Source organism: Microcaecilia unicolor, chromosome 9 (assembly GCF_901765095.1).
Source record: "Microcaecilia unicolor chromosome 9, aMicUni1.1, whole genome shotgun sequence".
Lineage (NCBI taxonomy): Eukaryota > Metazoa > Chordata > Amphibia > Gymnophiona > Siphonopidae > Microcaecilia > Microcaecilia unicolor.
In genome coordinates this window covers 146,055,164-146,073,239 of record NC_044039.1, presented here as the reverse complement: position 1 = coordinate 146,073,239, position 18,076 = coordinate 146,055,164, and the positions used below count along the sequence as shown (strand labels likewise).

Below are 18,076 nucleotides of genomic sequence, written 5' to 3'. Positions count from 1 at the left end.
TTGACTTCCTGTGTATAGATACTTCAAGGTTGATATCAAAACTGATCATATTATGATCACTTATCAAGCGGCCCCAGTACCATAACGTCCCGCACCAGATCATGCGCTCCACTAAGAACCAAGTCTAGAATTTTTCCTTCTCTCGTCGGCTCCTGCACCAGCTGCTCCATAAAGCTGATCTTGATTTCATCAAGGAATTGTACCTCTTTAGCGTGTCCCGATTTTACACTTACCCAGTCTATATTTGGATAATTGAAGTCACCCATTATTATCACATTGCCTATTTTATTTGCGTCTCTTTTATCATTTCTAAGATAGAGAACACTGAAAAGACACAGTGACTCTGGACGTCTAGCTCCTCCTGCCTCCAGTATATGAAACTTCCAAAGCAGAGTAAATAAGAAATCCTAACCTTTGCGGCTGACCCTTTTAGCTTCTTAACAATTTTCCTCATTTTGCAGTAGCTGCCCTTTTGAAAATTAAAACGCTGCTACAGTAGATTTCCTTAGTGACTTCACTACAGATATTAACTCAGATTTGAACATCTTATGATCACCGTTTCCCAGCAGATCCAATACCATTACCTCTCGTACCATGTCCTGCATTCCACTACGGACTAGATCTAAAATAGCTCCCCCTCTTCTCGGTTCTTGGACCAGTTGCTCGAAGAAGCAGTTATTTATTATAATGTTGCCCAATTTGCCAGGTTTCCTAATGTCTGTAAACATTTCATCATCCATCTGTTCGTTCTGTCCTACCAGTATACTCCTTCCCTTCACTCATGGAATTTATGTCCACAAGGATACCACACAGCTATCTGGTTCATGAAGAATATTTGAACTGATTGACTCAATTCCCTCTTTAAACTATAGCACAACCTCCCCCACCCCCCTTCAAATTTGATCCACTCTGTAATTGCAATATAATTTGTACCCTGTTAACACTGTGTCCATTATGATTGTTCTCCTTCCACAAGGTCTCCGCGATGCCTATTACATCTACTTCTCCATTTAGTGCTATATACTCTAAATCTCCCATCTTATTTTTTAGGCTTCTAGAACTCTAATATATAGACACGTCACTGTGTTTTTTCCTTGCATCTACAAGCTGCTTTGAGTTTGACTGGGATCATCTGCATCCTTTACTCTGTTCTCCCATTAAACACCCCTAGCTTTCTTTGACCATTATTGAAACCTGTCTATTGGGATTCCCTAAAGATCCTGTTTCAATAGTATCCTTCAAGGATACTCAACACTGAACCATGTACTCCTGGGTGACTGGGCTGGAAGTAAACAGGAACCAAGCTTTCTGGAGATTCAATGAATGTCTGTTGGGTAATAAGCAGGTTTGTGATGAAATCCAGGAGATCACTGAGCAGTTTCTGGAAAGTAATAATACTGGAGAGGTGTCTGATGGGGCGCTTTGGGATACCCTGAAGGTGGTAGTCCATGGACATTTGATTAAATTGGAGCTAGTAAAAAGCATGCTCGGGAGAATCATGAGTTAGAATTACAGACTCGCTTGGTGGCTTTGGAGAGCTCTCATCAAAGAAGGGATACTCTGAGCATTTTGAGCCAGTTGAAACATTGTAGGAATGAGCTGCTTTGTCTACAGGTGCACAAGGTGGAGTTTTTGAGGCACCTGGTCCAGCAGAAGTTCTTTGAGTTTGGCAAAAAAAAAACCTGGGAAAGTGCTAGCTTGGCACTTGAGAAAGAAGTGAATTGTATCTACTATTATGAAGCTTAAGGGGCTGGGTGGTGTTCTGCAATATTAGGATGGGAAGATTAGAGCTCTTTTTGTTCAGTTTTATAAGAAGCTTTATAGCCAGGAAAAGGGATCAGATATGGTGGCCATTGGAGAGCATCTTTCTCAGTTGGACTTGCCGAGGTTAACCACCGAGGAGGATGCACAATTGGAGGCACCCTTCTCAATGTCTGAAATTTTATGTGCGAACAAGGGTCTCAAGGGTGTTACAGTTCCTAGATTAGAGAGATTTTCTGAGAAATTCTACAAGGTTTATTCTCTGGAGAGGTGAGCCCTTTGCTACTTCAGGGTTGTAATGGTTGTTTTCAGGGGGGAACACTTGCTGATAAATATGAGGGAGGTGGGAGTGATCATTCTTTTGAAACCAGGGAGGGATCCGACCAACTGTGGTTCCTACCGCCCCATTTCCCTATCAAATTTAGATGTAAAAATTTTAGCAAACATTTTGGTGGAGCGAGTGGGCAAAGTCTTGCCTAAGCTGATTCATTCCAATCAATTTGGCTTCGTCCCCAAACAGCTGGCAGACAATGTTTGGAAAACGTTGAATGTGTCGTGGGTGGCTCAGCAAGCGAATGATACATACCTGTAGCAGGTGTTCTCCGAGGACAGCAGGCTGATTGTTCTCACGACTGGGTTGACGTCCACGGCAGCCCCCACCAACCGGAACAAAACTTCGCGGGCGGTCCCGCACGCAGGGCACGCCCACCGCGCATGTGCGGCCGTCTTCCCTCCCGTGCGCGACCGTTCCCGCTCAGTTGAATGACAAGCAAAGGAATGAGGAAAAAACGCAACTCCAAAGGGGAGGAGGGAGGGTAGGTGAGAACAATCAGCCTGCTCGGAGAACACCTGCTACAGGTATGTATCATTCGCTTTCTCCGAGGACAAGCAGGCTGCTTGATCTCATGACTGGGGTATCCCTAGCTCTCAGGCTCACTCAAAACAAGAACCCAGGTCAATTGAACCTCGCAACGGCGAGGGCATAACAGAAATTGACCTACGAAGAACAACTAACAGAGTGCAGCCTGAACAGAACAAATCGGGTCCTGGAGGGTGGAGTTGGATTCAAACCCCAAACAGATTCTGCAGCACCGACTGCCCGAACCGACTGTCACGTCGGGTATCCTGCTGGAGGCAGTAATGTGATGTGAATGTGTGGACAGATGACCACGTCGCAGCCTTGCAAATCTCTTCAATAGTGGCTGACTTCAAGTGGGCCACTGACGCTGCCATGGCTCTAACACTATGAGCCGTAACATGACCCTCAAGAGCCAGCCCAGCCTGGGCATAAGTGAAGAAAATGCAATCTGCTAGCCAATTGGAGATGGTGCAGTTCCCGACAGCGACCCCCTTCCTATTGGGGTCGAAAGAAACAAACAATTGGGCGGACTGTCTGTGGGGCTGTGTCCGCTCCAGATAGAAGGCCAACGCTCGCTTGCAGTCCAATGTGTGCAACTGACGTTCAGCAGGGCGGGTATATGGTCTGGGAAAGAATGTTGGCAAGACAATTGACTGGTTAAGACGGAACTCCGACACCACCTTTGGCAGGAACTTAGGGTGAGTGCGGAGTACTACTCTGTTATGATGAAATTTGGTATATGGAGCATGAGCTACCAGGGCCTGCAGCTCACTGACTCTGCGAGCTGAAGTAACTGCCACCAAGAAAATGACCTTCCAGGTCAAGTACTTCAGATGGCAAGAATTCAGTGGCTCAAAAGGAGGTTTCATCAGCTGGGTGAGGACGACATTGAGATCCCATGACACTGCAGGAGGCTTGACAGGGGGCCTTGACAAAAGCAAGCCTCTCATAAATCGAACGACTAAAGGCTCTCCAGAGATGGCTTTACCCTCTACACAATGATGGCAAGCACTAATCGCACTAAGGTGATTCCTTACTGAGTTGGTCTTGAGACCAGACTCTGATAAGTGCAGAAGGTATTCAAGCAGGTTCTGTGCAGGGCAAGAACGAGGTTCTAGGGCCTTGCTCTCACACCAGACGACAAACCTCCTCCACTTGAAAAAGTAACTCTTCTAGGTGGAATCCCTTCTAGAGGCAAGCAAGACCCGGGAGACACCCTCAGACAAACCCAACGAAGCAAAATCTACGCCCTCAACATCCAGGCCGTGTGAGCCAGAGACTGAAGGTTGGGATGCAGAAGCGCTCCGTCGTTCTGCGAAATGAGAGTCGGAAAACACTCCAATCACCACGGTTCTTCGGAGGACAACTCCAGAAGTAGAGGGAACCAGATCTGATGGGGCCAAAAAGGCGCTATCAGAATCATGGTGCCGTGGTCTTGCTTGAGCTTCAGTAAGGTCTTCCCCACCAAAGGTATGGTAGGATAAGCATACAGGAGGCCGGTCCCCCAATGGAGGAGAAAGGCATCTGACGCTAGTCTGCCGTGCACCTGTAGTCTGGAACAGAACAGAGGCAGCTTGTGGTTGGCCTGAGAGGCGAAAAGGTCCACCGAGGGAGTGCCCCACTCTCGGAAGATCTTGCGTACCACTCTGGAATGGAGCGACCACTCGTGCAGTTGCATGACTCTGCTCAGTCTGTCAGCCAGACTGGTTACGTCTGCCAGGTATGTGGCTTGAAGAAGCATGCCGAACTGGCAGGCCCAACGCCACATCCCGATGGCTTCTTGACACAGGGGGCGAGATCCGGTGCCCCCCTGTTTGTTGATGTAATACATTGCAACCTGATTGTCTGTCCGAATTTGGATAATTTGATAGGACAGCCGATCTCTGAAGGCCTTCAGTGCGTTCCAGACCGCTCGGAGCTCCAGGAGGTTGATCTGAAGATCTTGTTCCTGGAGGGACCACAGTCCCTGGGTGTGAAGCCCATCGACATGAGCTCCCCATCCCAGGCGAGATGCATCCGTCGTCAGCACCTTCGTGGGCTGCGGAATTTGGAATGGACGTCCCAGGGTCAAATTGGTCCGAAGTGTCCACCAGTGCAACGAATTGCGACAACTGGGGGACAGGCGGATGACATCTTCTAGATTTCCGGTGGCTTGGCACCACCGGGAAGCTAGGGTCCATTGAGCAGATCTCATGTGAAGACGAGCCATGGGAGTCACATGAACTGTAGAGGCCATATGGCCCAGGAGTCTCAACATCTGCCAAGCTGTGACCTGCTGAGAAGCTCTGGCCTGGGAAGCGAGGGACAGGAGGTTGTGGGCCCTCGCTTCGGGAAGAAAGGCCTGAGCCGTCTGTGAATTCAGCAGAGCTCCTATGAATTCCAGAGATTGGACTGGCTGAAGATGGGACTTCGGGTAATTTATCACAAACCCCAGCAGCTCCAGGAGGTGAATAGTGCACTGCATGGACCGGAGAGCCCCTGCCTCTGAGGTGTTCTTGACCAGCCAATCGTCAAGATACGGGAACACGTGCACTCCCAGCTTGCGTAGATACGCCGCAACCACCACGAGACACTTCGTGAACACCCGTGGTGCAGAGGCAAGCCCAAAGGGCAGCACACAATACTGAAAATGCTGTGTCCCCAGACGGAATCAGAGATACTGTCTGTGAGCTGGCAGTATCGGGACGTGAGTATAAGCGTCCTTTAAATCCAGGGAACATAGCCAATCGTCTTTGTGAATCATTGGTAGAAGGGTGCCCAAGGAAAGCATCTTGAACTTTTCTTTGACCAGGTATTTGTTCAGGCCTCTCAGGTCTAGGATGGGACGCATCCCCCCTGTTTTCTTTTCCACAAGGAAGTACCTGCAATAGAATCCCTGCCCTTCCTGCCCGGGTGGTACGGGCTCGACCACATTGGCGCTGAGAAGGGCGGAGAGTTCCTCTGCAAGTACCTGCTTGTGATGGGAGCTGAAGGATTGGGCTCCCGGCGGGCAATTTGGTGGAGGCCAAATTCAGGGTGTATCCGCACCGGACTATTTGGAGAACCCACTGGTCGGAGGTTATCAGAGGCCACCTTTGGTGAAAAGCTTTCAACCTCCCCCCGACCGGCAGGTCGTCCGGTACGGACACTTTGATGGCGGCTATGTTCCCATGGATCCAGTCAAAAACCCGTCCCCGGCTTTTGCTGTGGAGGCGCAGGGGGCTGCTTAGGCGCACGTTGTTGACGGGAACAAGCGCGCTGGGACTGTCCCTGTGCCTGAGGAGGCCTTCGGGCCGGCTGGGAGTACCTACGCTTGTTGTAGGTGTAGGGCGCAGCCTGCCGGGCCCGGGACAAACGTCCACCTGTTGAGGTGGATGCTGAAGGCGCCCGGTGGGAGAGCTTGTCGAGAGCGGTTTCCCGCTGGTGCAGTTGGTCCACCAACTGCTCGACCTTCTCACCAAAGATGTTATCCCCCTGGCAAGGGACATCCGTCAGTCTTTGCTGGGTGCAGTTGTCCAGGTCAGAGGCATGCAGCCAGGAGAGTCTGCGCATCACTATACCTTGGGCCGCAGCTCGGGATGCCACATCACAGGTGTCATGGATACCCCTGGACAGGAATTTTCTGCACGCCTTCAGCTGCCTGACCACCTCCTGAAAAGGCCTGGACTGCTCCGGAGGGAGCTTGTCGACCAGGTCCGCCAGTTGCTTCACATTGTTCCGCATGTGAATGCTCGTGTAGAGCTGGTATGACTGGATGCGGGTCACGAGCATAGAAGATTGGTAGGCCTTCCTCCCAAACGAGTCCAGATTGCGAGACTCCCGCCCAGGGGGTGCAGAGGCGGTATCCCTCGAACTCCGTGCCCTCTTGAGAGCAGAGTCCACGACCGCCGAGTCATGAGGCAATTGGGGCCGCATCAACTCTGGGTCAGAGTGGATCCTGTATTGGGACTCCGCTTTCTTGGGGATGGTGGGATTAGATAATGGCTTCAGCCAGTTCCGAAGCAGTGTCTCTTTGAGGACATTGTGCAACGGCACCGTGGAAGACTCTAGGTGGTGATGGATAGTCGAGGACCTCGAGCATCTCAGCCCTCAGCTCATCCACAGAGACCACGGGGAAGGGAATGCAAATGGACATGTCCCGATGAAGGAAGCAAAGGAGAGGCTCTCAGATGGTGAGAGCTTCCTCTCCGGTGAAGGAGTGGGGTCGGAGGGAAGGCTCTCAGACTCCTCTGAGGAGAAATATCTGGGGTCCTCCTCCTCCCCCCACAAGGCCTCTTCCTCGGTGTCGGACATGAGCTCTTGCAGCTCTGACCTAAACCGGGCCCGTCTCGACTGCGAAGAACCACGTCCTCGATGATGGTGTCGAGCGGTGGACTCCCGCGTCGGCGGGGATGAAGCTCCCTCCATCGACGTCGACGGGGATTCCACCTGCGTGGCGGTCGACACCGGTGCCGCAAGCAGCGTCGGAGTCGGAGGCCTCGGCATCGGGCTGGAGCACACCGGCGCCTCCATCAACGGCGCCGGGGGCGTAAGCACCCCCGGCGCCGGCAAAGCCTGGTGCATCAGCCCTTCCATAATCCCAGGAAGGATGGCTCGGAGGCACTCATCAAGGTCGGCTGCCGGGAAAGGCAGGGGGGCCGGTGCGGGTGTCGGTGCCGGAAGCTGCTCGGATCCAGGAGACGGTACCGAAGCACCCATGGACTGACGCAGCGACACCTCTTCGACCGAGGGGGAACGCTCCTCTCGGCACTGCCGCTTCCTTGGCGTCGAATCATCTCTGGAGGCGCCGGAGCTGGTGGTCCCATGCGCCGTGGGCGACCAATGCCAGTGCTTTTTTGGTTTCTTACGGTGCCCGTCATCGGTGTTGGGTGGCAGAGATGAAGAGGAGGTAGAAGCCCCCCCCCCCCCCCCGGCCAAGATGAATCGGGTCTGACAGGGTTCGGTCCCGATGGCCCTGGGTAGAGGGAGTGGCCGGGGCCGATTGCCCGCGCGGCCGCTCACCCCTGCCGTCGCCGGCAGACCGGCGGGCCAACGGTACCTGTACTCCTGGGGTCGGTGCCGATTTCGTCGACATCGGTACCGAAGATCCAGCCGTCGACACCGATGCCGTCGAGGGGCCGGCGCAAGTTCCAAAAAGACGGTCACGTAGAACTTGCCTCGCCACCTGTGTCCGCTTCCGCAAGCCGAGACACAAGGTGCATGTCTTGGTATTATGCTCCGGCCCAAGGCACTGGAGGCACCAAGCGTGGGTATCGGTTTGCGAGATCTGCCGGCCGCACCGACCACACTTCTTGAATCCGCTCGGGACCTTCGAGGACATCGACGGAAAAATCGCGTCGGCGAAATCAAAGTCGTCTATGGTGGCAGTGAAAAGCACACCCGAAAAGAAAACGAACGTGCGGCCATAAGGCCACAAAGAGGCGCCCCCGCTAAAGACGACGAGGGGACAAACTTTTTTTTTTTTTTAGGGAAAAAACGAAGCGCAAACGCGCACAAAGAGAAAAACCTCGAAGAAAAACTCGCAGCTAGGCCGCGATCCGGTTTCCGGGGCTGACCGAGAGACGATAGCACGTCTCTTTCCACCACGGAATCAAAAAAAACTGAGCGGGAACAGTCGCGCACGGGCGGGAAGACGGCCGCGCATGCGCGGTGGGCGTGCCCTGCGTGCGGGACCGCCCACAAAGTTTTGTTCCGGTTGATGGGGGCTGCCATGGACGTCAACCCAGTCGTGAGAACAAGCAGCCTGCTTGTCCTTGGAGAAAGTGGGAGACACAGTGGCCTTTCTGGCTATCTACCAATGCTGAAAAAGACTGTGACAGAGTGGTATGGCAGGTTTTGAGTACTATGGAGTTTGGTATGAAACTGGTCGGGTGGTTAATCCAATTACATGAGTGCCCTTACTACTACTCGGTTAAAAATTAATGGCAGTTACATCAAGCCCTTTTATTCAGCATGGAGCTCGACAGTGGTGTCCTCTTTCATCCCCATTTGTTTTGTCAATCAAACCTTTTACACAGAGGATTTGTAGGCTGGGGGATGTTGAGGAGATGTTTGTTTTTGGTTTTTTTTGTTTTTTTGGGGGGGAGGGGGTAAGCTTAAAATGGCTTTTTGCTGATGATTTATTGTTTTATGTGAAGGCCCCAAGATTGACATTGCCCATTTCTCTTCGGGAGCTAAGAATTTTGGGACAGTTATCAGGATTTAAAGTAAATTATGATAAATCGGAATTGATGGGGATCACTACAATGGCTGGAGAGGAGGTCCTTTTATAACAGTGTTTCCCCTTTTAAAGTGAGCAACGTCCAGTTTCCGGTATTTAGGTATTCTGATTCCGAAATATTTGACACAAGATTTTGCTTTGAATTATGTCCCCCGTTACAGCTGCGCCGGGATTTGCTTTGTTGGCAAGGTGGTTGGATGTCTTGGTGGGGGTGTTTAGTCGCAATTAAAATTAATTTGCTGCCATGCATGTTTTTCTTTCAATCTTTGCCCCTGATGGTTCCTAAGATGATCTTGTTGCATCTTCAGGCAGAGGTTGTGGCCTTTATTTATTTTTTTTTTTTTGGGGGGGGGGGGGGGGGGGAATGCCCATACCAAGCACTTTCTACACAGTTGATCACAAGACCTTGTTAAATCTATATGTAATGGGGGTCACGAGATGCACTAGAGGGCAGAAGACGTGCTTTCCAGCTCTCTTAGGCCCCAACGCCCTAAATCGCTAAAAATCGTGTATCAAACCGGGTAACGGCTTACCAAAAACTACATGGCACAAAAGGGACCCTTTATGGATAAATTTGTGGAGCCACAGGGGAAAACCATGCCCGGAAGGGGTGTGAAACGCGAAAAGGAAAAACCACGAGCAGCTGGTGGAGACGAGGAGCAGGCGAGGCGCGAAGGCACGCCCTTTATCGCGGAACAACTTAAACAACTCACGGAGGCGGTAGGGCTCATGCTGGACCCTAAATTGGAGCATTTGTTGAACCAAGTGGCAAATTTGGAGTCGCTGCTAACAGAAACGACTCAACGAACGAGTGAATTGGAGTGTCGCGTCTCGGAACTGGAAGACGTGCAGGCCCCTCACGCAAGCCAGATTAAACAACTGTCCGACACCATTGAACACCTCACATCAAAGATTGACGACTTGGAAAACAGGTCCAGACGGGCGAATTTGAGGATTATAGGCTTACCGGAGTCTGTCGGGGACCAGAACTTGGTGTCAGAGCTAGAGAGATGGCTGAAATCTGAGTTTGCGTTGCTGGACAGTGCGGGACCACTTTGTTTGGAGGGTGCACATCGGGTGGGCCAACAACAAGAGGGCCGCCGGTCCCCCGAGCAGTGATTTTGAAGGTCCATAACTACATCCACAAGGCGGAAATATTGCATGGGTATCGGATGAAACGGGACACTACCACCTATGACAGCCACCTAATTAGGATTAGAAAGTCTCTGTAATCAGCACTATCCAGACAGAAAAATAAACAACTTATTTTCAGAACTCTCAAGTTTTGTCAGTTTTTCCAAAATTTCCACTTCTGGCCTGGGTTGGGGGAGGGGGGCAGGGAAACAGGGAAAAAGTTTTGGGGGGGACATTCATTCCTCTACATACTTACTAGAAGTGTTCCCAGGGCAGGGCTATGTCAATAGAAAAAAACTCATGATAATGGTTTCAGATTTTCAATGCATATATTTTTGGTCAGAAAAGAAAAAAATCTGCAGACCTGATTGGCCACTGTTGGAAACAGGATGCTGGGTTTGATGGATCTTTGGTCTGTCCCAGTGTAACACTACTTATATACTTATCTCTTTTCCAAGTTGAAGAGCCCTTTAGCCTTTCCTCATATGAATTTGGTCGCTCTTCTTTGAACCTTTTCAATTGCGCTATATCTTTTTTGAGATACAGCGACCAGAACTGAACACGATACCCAAGGTGAGGTCGCACCATGGAGCGATACAGAGGCATTATAGTATTTTTGGTCTTATTTGATATCCCTTTCCAATTCCTAGCATCCTGTTTGCTTTTTTTGGCCACAGCCGCACACTGGGCAGAAGATTTTATCTTATTGTTTACAATACCACCTAGATCTACACCTTCCCAATTGTAGAGGAATTAAATACAAGACCTACTACGCATCCAGTTTCTCCTTTTTTGGGCAGCCAGCTTTGGAACGCTCTATCCAGACCAATCCGATTAATAAACGACTTCTTCCCCTTAGAAAAATGCTGAAAGCTCATCTCTTTAAGCAAGCCTACCCTAATGCCCCAACCTAATCTCGCCAACCTCCACTCCCAATTCTGTTCTGACTTAAATACCAACCTCCCATCCTTCTCTTTCCATCTCTCCTTAATTTTATCCCTCCTTACCTCTTTTCTCCCAAATTACACTATCCTATCCTGTCTACCCTCTTTTATCCTAGTCATATATTATGTAGCTCAACTTATCATACACTACTAAGCCCGACTTTATATTTATTACTGTTTTATTGAAAATTCTATTCTTAATTTTGTATTTCAAGTTACTATGTAAGCTGCATTGAACCTGCATTGTGTGGGAAAGCAAATGTAATATGTAATAAATAAATAAAAAGCAGTTGCAAATTGAGTGCATTTCCCTCAGGTAATTTTCAAAACTGAATGATAAGCATACTTTCATGTTGAAAATGGCAGCAAAGACTGCAGCCAAAAGTACTTGTGAACTTTGCAACAATTTGAAAACTTATCTCACCAAATTACTGCAATTGGTATGTTTTCGATGTTTCTGTCTAGATGAAAGATGTTATAGAAAACTTTCTTCTATTACACATGGGATAGTCAATGCAGCCAGATCAATTTTCCATGTCAAGTATATTTTAGGTGGAGGGCTTCTTTTGGTACAGTAGCTTTCTCTTGCTCCTACCTGGGTTTTCTGGATTGAGCAAAACAAGCCTTTACCAACCTATGGCACTATATCAGCCTTCGTTTACAAGTACATGGGGCTTTCCTCATTATATAACCTTTCTCCTTTCAACTATCCCAAAATTGCAGCCATAGCCCTTAGCAGTGTATGAAACCTGGTACGTGTGCACCCTGTATTTATTTAGTCACTAAGTGCTACTGTTGTGCAACAGTAGAGATTCCCTAACTCAAATATATGGGAACTAAATCTCAGACCTCCTTCATGGAAGTATACAGCAGTGTCAGTAAGCCTATAACTATTTGATTGGTTTGATATATTGATGAAATTCTGACCTGGTTGTAAGACGCCGTTTAATGAATGCGTAGTTAACATTCCAGAGCTCCCTGCTCCAGATGTCTCCCCCAATAATGGATCCAAAGGCTCTTCTTTCACCTGTATCAATGGACCCCCAGAGTGGTGAAGCAGAGGATTGTCATCCAAGCCATCCTCACTTTCATCACTGTAATGAAAAGTTTCAATAACCAACAATTAAAAAAAAAAAAAAAAGAAAAGCACGAACACACTAATAAACAAGGTTATAAGATTCATAGCTTTATATAAATGAGCCAAAACATGATTTGCCAGGACTATTCTGTTTGACCCCTCAACCCTCATATCAGTCCTAGTAACAATTTTAGTTAGTTTGCTCTAAAATACAGGGGAGAGGGTAGAGAGATAGGGATTCCCGAGTTATGCGAATCATTATGCCCAAGGAAAGTTCTCGAGCTTGCCAAAGTAGCCCTTTTGTTGAGTACCATGAATGGTCAATCTTACTTGCAATTTTCCTCCTTCTTAGATCTTCCTAACCCTATTTTTCATAGCCTCTCTCTTACTAGTCTCATCTATTGCCCATTCATTGAATTGGAAGTCAATACAAAGTCCTTCTCCTCTGGGTTAGTGACAGCCTTGAATGACATTGACTCAAATTCTCACAGCTGATCTGTGAACAGAATGAAGGGAGGGGTCTGTGGAAGTTGAGAACCCTCATACAGGTTCAGAGAAACCCAAAAAGATTTCTCAGAGCTGGAGGACAGCTTTAGCACATAGGCTCCATCAGTGGTGTCACCATAGAAAGTGTATGCACCTTTCCCTGCTTGTCTGCAGAGAACATTAACTTTTCCTTTTCACACCCTGTCACAAATGCCACCTACTAACATATCTGGTACACACATTTATACTGATGACATTTGAATCTATAAAGCGGTATTGTCCTCACACAGAGCACCTTTCTCCTGTTTTTGACAATTACCTCTTCTGAGCTATATGCTCTATAATTCTAATCATGACAACTTTTCATGAGGTAATTTCAAATACCTTAGGCCATGTCCTTTACTTACTTAATACTTACCACCTCTCCAATCCAACTAATTAAGTGACCAGCACATTCCATAATACGCCATACAAGTAAATGCACTATCAGCCTTACTTTCGAAAGTGATGGGTGCCCAGATTGCGACCCAAATCGGGAGATGGGCGCCCATCTCGCAAAGGCACACAAATCGGTATAATCGAAAGCCGATTTTAGGCGCCTGCAACTGAACTCCGTTGCGGGAATGAACAAAGTTGACGGGGGCGTGTCAGAGGCGTGGTGAAGGCGGGACTGGGGCATGTTTATCGGCTGAGCAGAGATGGGCGCCTTCGGCCGATAATTGAAAAAAATGGCCGTTTTTAGCGCGAATTTAGGTCACTTTTTTTGGACCCTTTTTTTTCCACGAACAAGTCCCAAAAAAGTGCCCTAAATGACCAGATGACCACCCCTGACTCCCCCAGTGCTCACCAACCCCTTCCCAACAACAACAAAAAAAAAAAACTTTGTTTTCCAGCCCGTATGCCAGCCTCAAATGCCATAACCAGCTACATCACAGCAGTATGCAGGTCCCTGGAGCAGTTGTTAGTGGGTGAAGGACTTCAGGCAGGTAGACCCAGGCCCATCCCCCCACCCACCTATTACACTTGTGGTGGTAAATAGGAGCCCTCCAAACCACCCCCAAAACCCACTGTACCCACATGTACAGTGGGGGAAATAAGTATTTGATCCCTTGCTGATTTTGTAAGTTTGCCCACTGACAAAGACATGAGCAGCCCATAATTGAAGGGTAGGTTATTGGTAACAGTGAGAGATAGCACATCACAAATTAAATCCGGAAAATCACATTGTGGAAAGTATATGAATTTATTTGCATTCTGCAGAGGGAAATAAGTATTTAATCCCTCTGGCAAACAAGACCTAATACTTGGTGGCAAAACCCTTGTTGGCAAGCACAGCGGTCAGACGTCTTCTGTAGTTGATGATGAGGTTTGCACACATGTCAGGAGGAATTTTGGTCCACTCCTCTTTGCAGATCATCTCTAAATCATTAAGAGTTCTGGGCTGTCGCTTGGCAACTCGCAGCTTCAGCTCCCTCCATAAGTTTTCAATGGGATTAAGGTCTGGTGACTGGCTAGGCCACTCCATGACCCTAATGTGCTTCTTCCTGAGCCACTCCTTTGTTGCCTTGGCTGTATGTTTTGGGTCATTGTCGTGCTGGAAGACCCAGCCACGACCCATTTTTAAGGCCCTGGCGGAGGGAAGGAGGTTGTCACTCAGAATTGTACGGTACATGGCCCCATCCATTCTCCCATTGATGCGGTGAAGTAGTCCTGTGCCCTTAGCAGAGAAACACCCCCAAAACATAACATTTCCACCTCCATGCTTGACAGTGGGGACGGTGTTCTTTGGGTCATAGGCAGCATTTCTCTTCCTCCAAACACGGCGAGTTGAGTTCATGCCAAAGAGCTCAATTTTTGTCTCATCTGACCACAGCACCTTCTCCCAATCACTCTCGGCATCATCCAGGTGTTCACTGGCAAACTTCAGACGGGCCGTCACATGTGCCTTCCGGAGCAGGGGGACCTTGCGGGCACTGCAGGATTGCAATCCGTTATGTCGTAATGTGTTACCAATGGTTTTCGTGGTGACAGTGGTCCCAGCTGCCTTGAGATCATTGACAAGTTCCCCCCTTGTAGTTGTAGGCTGATTTCTAACCTTCCTCATGATCAAGGATACCCCACGAGGTGAGATTTTGCGTGGAGCCCCAGATCTTTGTCGATTGACAGTCATTTTGTACTTCTTCCATTTTCTTACTATGGCACCAACAGTTGTCTCCTTCTCGCCCAGCGTCTTACTGATGGTTTTGTAGCCCATTCCAGCCTTGTGCAGGTGTATGATCTTGTCCCTGACATCCTTAGACAGCTCCTTGCTCTTGGCCATTTTGTAGAGGTTAGAGTCTGACTGATTCACTGAGTCTGTGGACAGGTGTCTTTCATACAGGTGACCATTGCCGACAGCTGTCTGTCATGCAGGTAACGAGTTGATTTGGAGCATCTACCTGGTCTGTAGGGGCCAGATCTCTTACTGGTTGGTGGGGGATCAAATACTTATTTCCCTCTGCAGAATGCAAATAAATTCATATACTTTCCACAATGTGATTTTCTGGATTTAATTTGTGATGTGCTATCTCTCACTGTTACCAATAACCTACCCTTCAATTATGGGCTGCTCATGTCTTTGTCAGTGGGCAAACTTACAAAATCAGCAAGGGATCAAATACTTATTTCCCCCACTGTAGGTGCCCCCCTTCAGCCATAAGGGCTATAGTAATGGTGTAGAGTTCTGGGCAGTGGGATTTGGGGGGGTTTGAGGGGCTCAGCACCCAAAGGAAGGGAGCTATGGACTTGGGAGGTATTTGACTTTTTTTTTTTTTTTTAATTGTTACAAGTGCCCCCTGAGGAGCCCGGTTGGTGTCCTGGCATGTGAGGGGGACCAGTGCACTACGAATCCTGGCCCCCTCCCACGACCAAATGCCTTGGATTTGTTCATTTTTGAGCTGGGCGCCTTCGGTTTCCATTATCGCTGAAAAACAAAACCGCCCAGCTCAAATCCGCACAACTCCGATGCATTTGCCGGGCACAAACCGTATTATCAAAAAAAAAAGATGGGCGACCATTTTTTTTCGAAAATACAGTCTGTCCCGCCCCTTCACGTACCCGTTCTCGGACATAGACGCCCATGGAAATGGGACATTCGCGTTTGATTATGCCCCTCTATGTTATATAAAACAGTAAATGGTAGGACATGTTTGAACCCTAACACATGGCTGTTACAGTTTTTAGACTCGGATGGCATTTATCCACCATTACCAAACTTCTATTGGGTGGTACTAAATTCATTTTGCTCTATATAAACATCTCTATATCCATAGATACCTTTTATGATTAAAATATGTCTAATTATGCTTACACATGGAAGCTGCTTCCATTTGATTTTATTTTTATTTTAGTTACATTTGTACCCCGCGCTTTCCCACTCATGGCAGGCTCAATGCAGCTTACATATACAGGTACTTATTTGTACCTGAGGCAATGGAGGGTTAAGTGACTTGCCCAGAATCACAAGGAGCTGCCTGTGCCTGAAGTGGGAATCGAACTCAGTTCCTCAGTTCCCCAGGACCAGAGTCCACCACCCTAACCACTAGGCCACTCCTCCACTGTTTGCAGACCATTCCATAGCCTTCATTACTCGGACTGTGAATAAAAGGTATTTCTTTTGATTCAGTGCCATTAATCCCTGGAATATAAGATGTATAGAACTTATCTATTCTCTCCTTCAAATGTGTTCATGCCTTTGCTAAGACTTCATTAGAAGCACTAAGCACTAACAATCTGTTCATAACCACATTTTAACTTTATTAAAAACACTAGGAAAAAAGGCCCGTTTCTGAACGCAATGAAACGGGCGCTAGCAAGGTTGTCTGAGTGAGTGTAGTGTGTCCTGTGCCGTGGTGTCCCCTTGTGTCCAGATCGAGCAATGTGTTGTCTCCCCCTGGTCTCCCCCCTCCATGTGTGTCTGTATGTTTCCTTTCACCCATATAGAGAGTGTCCCCCTCCCTGTCTGTGTGCCCTGTGAGTTGTAGGCCCTCCTCCCTGTCCTGCGAGTTGTAGGCGTCCCCTCCCTCCCTTTCTCTCCCTCTGCCTTTGATTTCCAGGGCCCCTCCCTCCCTCCCTCTGTGTCCTGTGATTTGCAGGCCCCCTCCCTCTGTCCCTCCGAGAACAGCACCCCCTTACCCTCCCCCCCCCCAGGTTGGTGGTAGCTCACTCCCACCCAGCCCGAGGTCAGCACTCAGCACAATCTATATAAATAATTCTCACCTCCAACGTTCGCAACTCAGCCCCCGGGGTCGACGGAGCCAGCGCTTTAAAGTTATGTGAGCTGAGAGCAAGAGAAGCACGGTACAGCAGCGTCGCGTTCAGCTTTCCCCTTCTGTGAGCGAAACAGGAAATGAGGGCGGGACGCAGAGAGAGAAGGGGAAAGTTGAACGCGACGCTGCTGTACTGTGCTTCTCTTGCTGTCAGCTCGCATAACTTTAAAGCGCTGGCTCCATCAACCTCGAGGGGTGAGTGGCGGCCTCCGGGGGGGGGGGGGGAGAAGAGAGTGAGCGACGGTTCTTGCTGTGAGGTCGCAGAAGTTTGAAGCGCTACCTCCGTGGACCTCGGGGGGGGGGGGGGTGAGTGAGTAGCAGGTGCAGTGGCGAGTGGGAGGAAGTGGATAGAGAGGGTGGTGTGCACCATTGAGTGGGGGTGCAGGTGAGAGAGGGTGGACGGTGAGTGCAGGCAGGCAGCCGCAGCAGGGAGTTGGTTCCTCCGTGGCTCCGCCCTCGACGTCATGACGTTTGACGCGAGGGCGGGGCAGTCATGGTGCCAGCTCGATGTACACCATGACGGTAGTTGGAGGGGAAAAATGTGGCTTCATTAGAACGTTGGGGTTGAGAATTATGTCCAGAAGGGGCGTGGCTGAGGGCGGGTCTATGAGTGAAGGTGAGTGGTGGTGACAGCCTAGGAGGGTGAGTGGTCCTGACAGCCTACCCTAGGAACAGTACATTCAGTGCTTCACTGAACGTTGGAGGTGAGAATTATTTATATAGATTTCTAGGAATGAAAATATTTAAAATATATTAAATCCTTAAAATGGCCTTTACTAGAAACAAAAAGGAACCTTTGTGGTATTATTTTAGTACCACCCATCTGCTAAAAGTTAACTACTTAGAATATAAGACACTACTAAATCATGAAAGTTGGGGTTAAAAGCAGACCAGCAGCTGCCAGTATCTGTTTCTTCAGAATGTTTGTACCCTCTTTTATGAATTTTAAAAGAACGATGGCCACTGCTCCTGCCCTTAAGCATTTAGTACCATTGTTTCTCTTTTCTTCGTTTGTTTTGTTTATTATAGCTAAACTAGTAAAAAAGGCCAGTTTCCGAAACAAATGAAACGGGCGCTAGCATGTGGTTTTGTTTAGGTTTTTTTTTTCTGTTTGCTATTAAGGGATGTTAAGTGTTTTTGAAAAAGACCATGCTTGCAGTGAGATGGTCTGTGTGAGAGAGAGTGTGTGTGACTCAGAGAGACAGAGAGACGTTGCGAGAGTGTGTGTGTGTGAATGAGAGTATGTGGCAGGGTCCCCCCTCCCTCCCAGTTCCATGTTCTTTATCTCAGTTGCAACCCACTTTGCAA

At 48.7% G+C, this 18,076-nt stretch overlaps 1 protein-coding gene across 1 annotated transcript in view; it reads right to left on the bottom strand.

Annotated features, from left to right (window-relative positions):
• The window catches only part of INO80 (INO80 complex ATPase subunit), a 462,811-nt gene that overhangs the window by 397,585 nt on the left and 47,150 nt on the right, over positions 1-18,076 (bottom strand). The window contains exon 3 of the mRNA XM_030213886.1: positions 11,825-11,991. Coding sequence (XP_030069746.1) covers positions 11,825-11,991 — 167 coding nt within the window. The remainder of the gene's footprint in view (positions 1-11,824; positions 11,992-18,076) is intronic.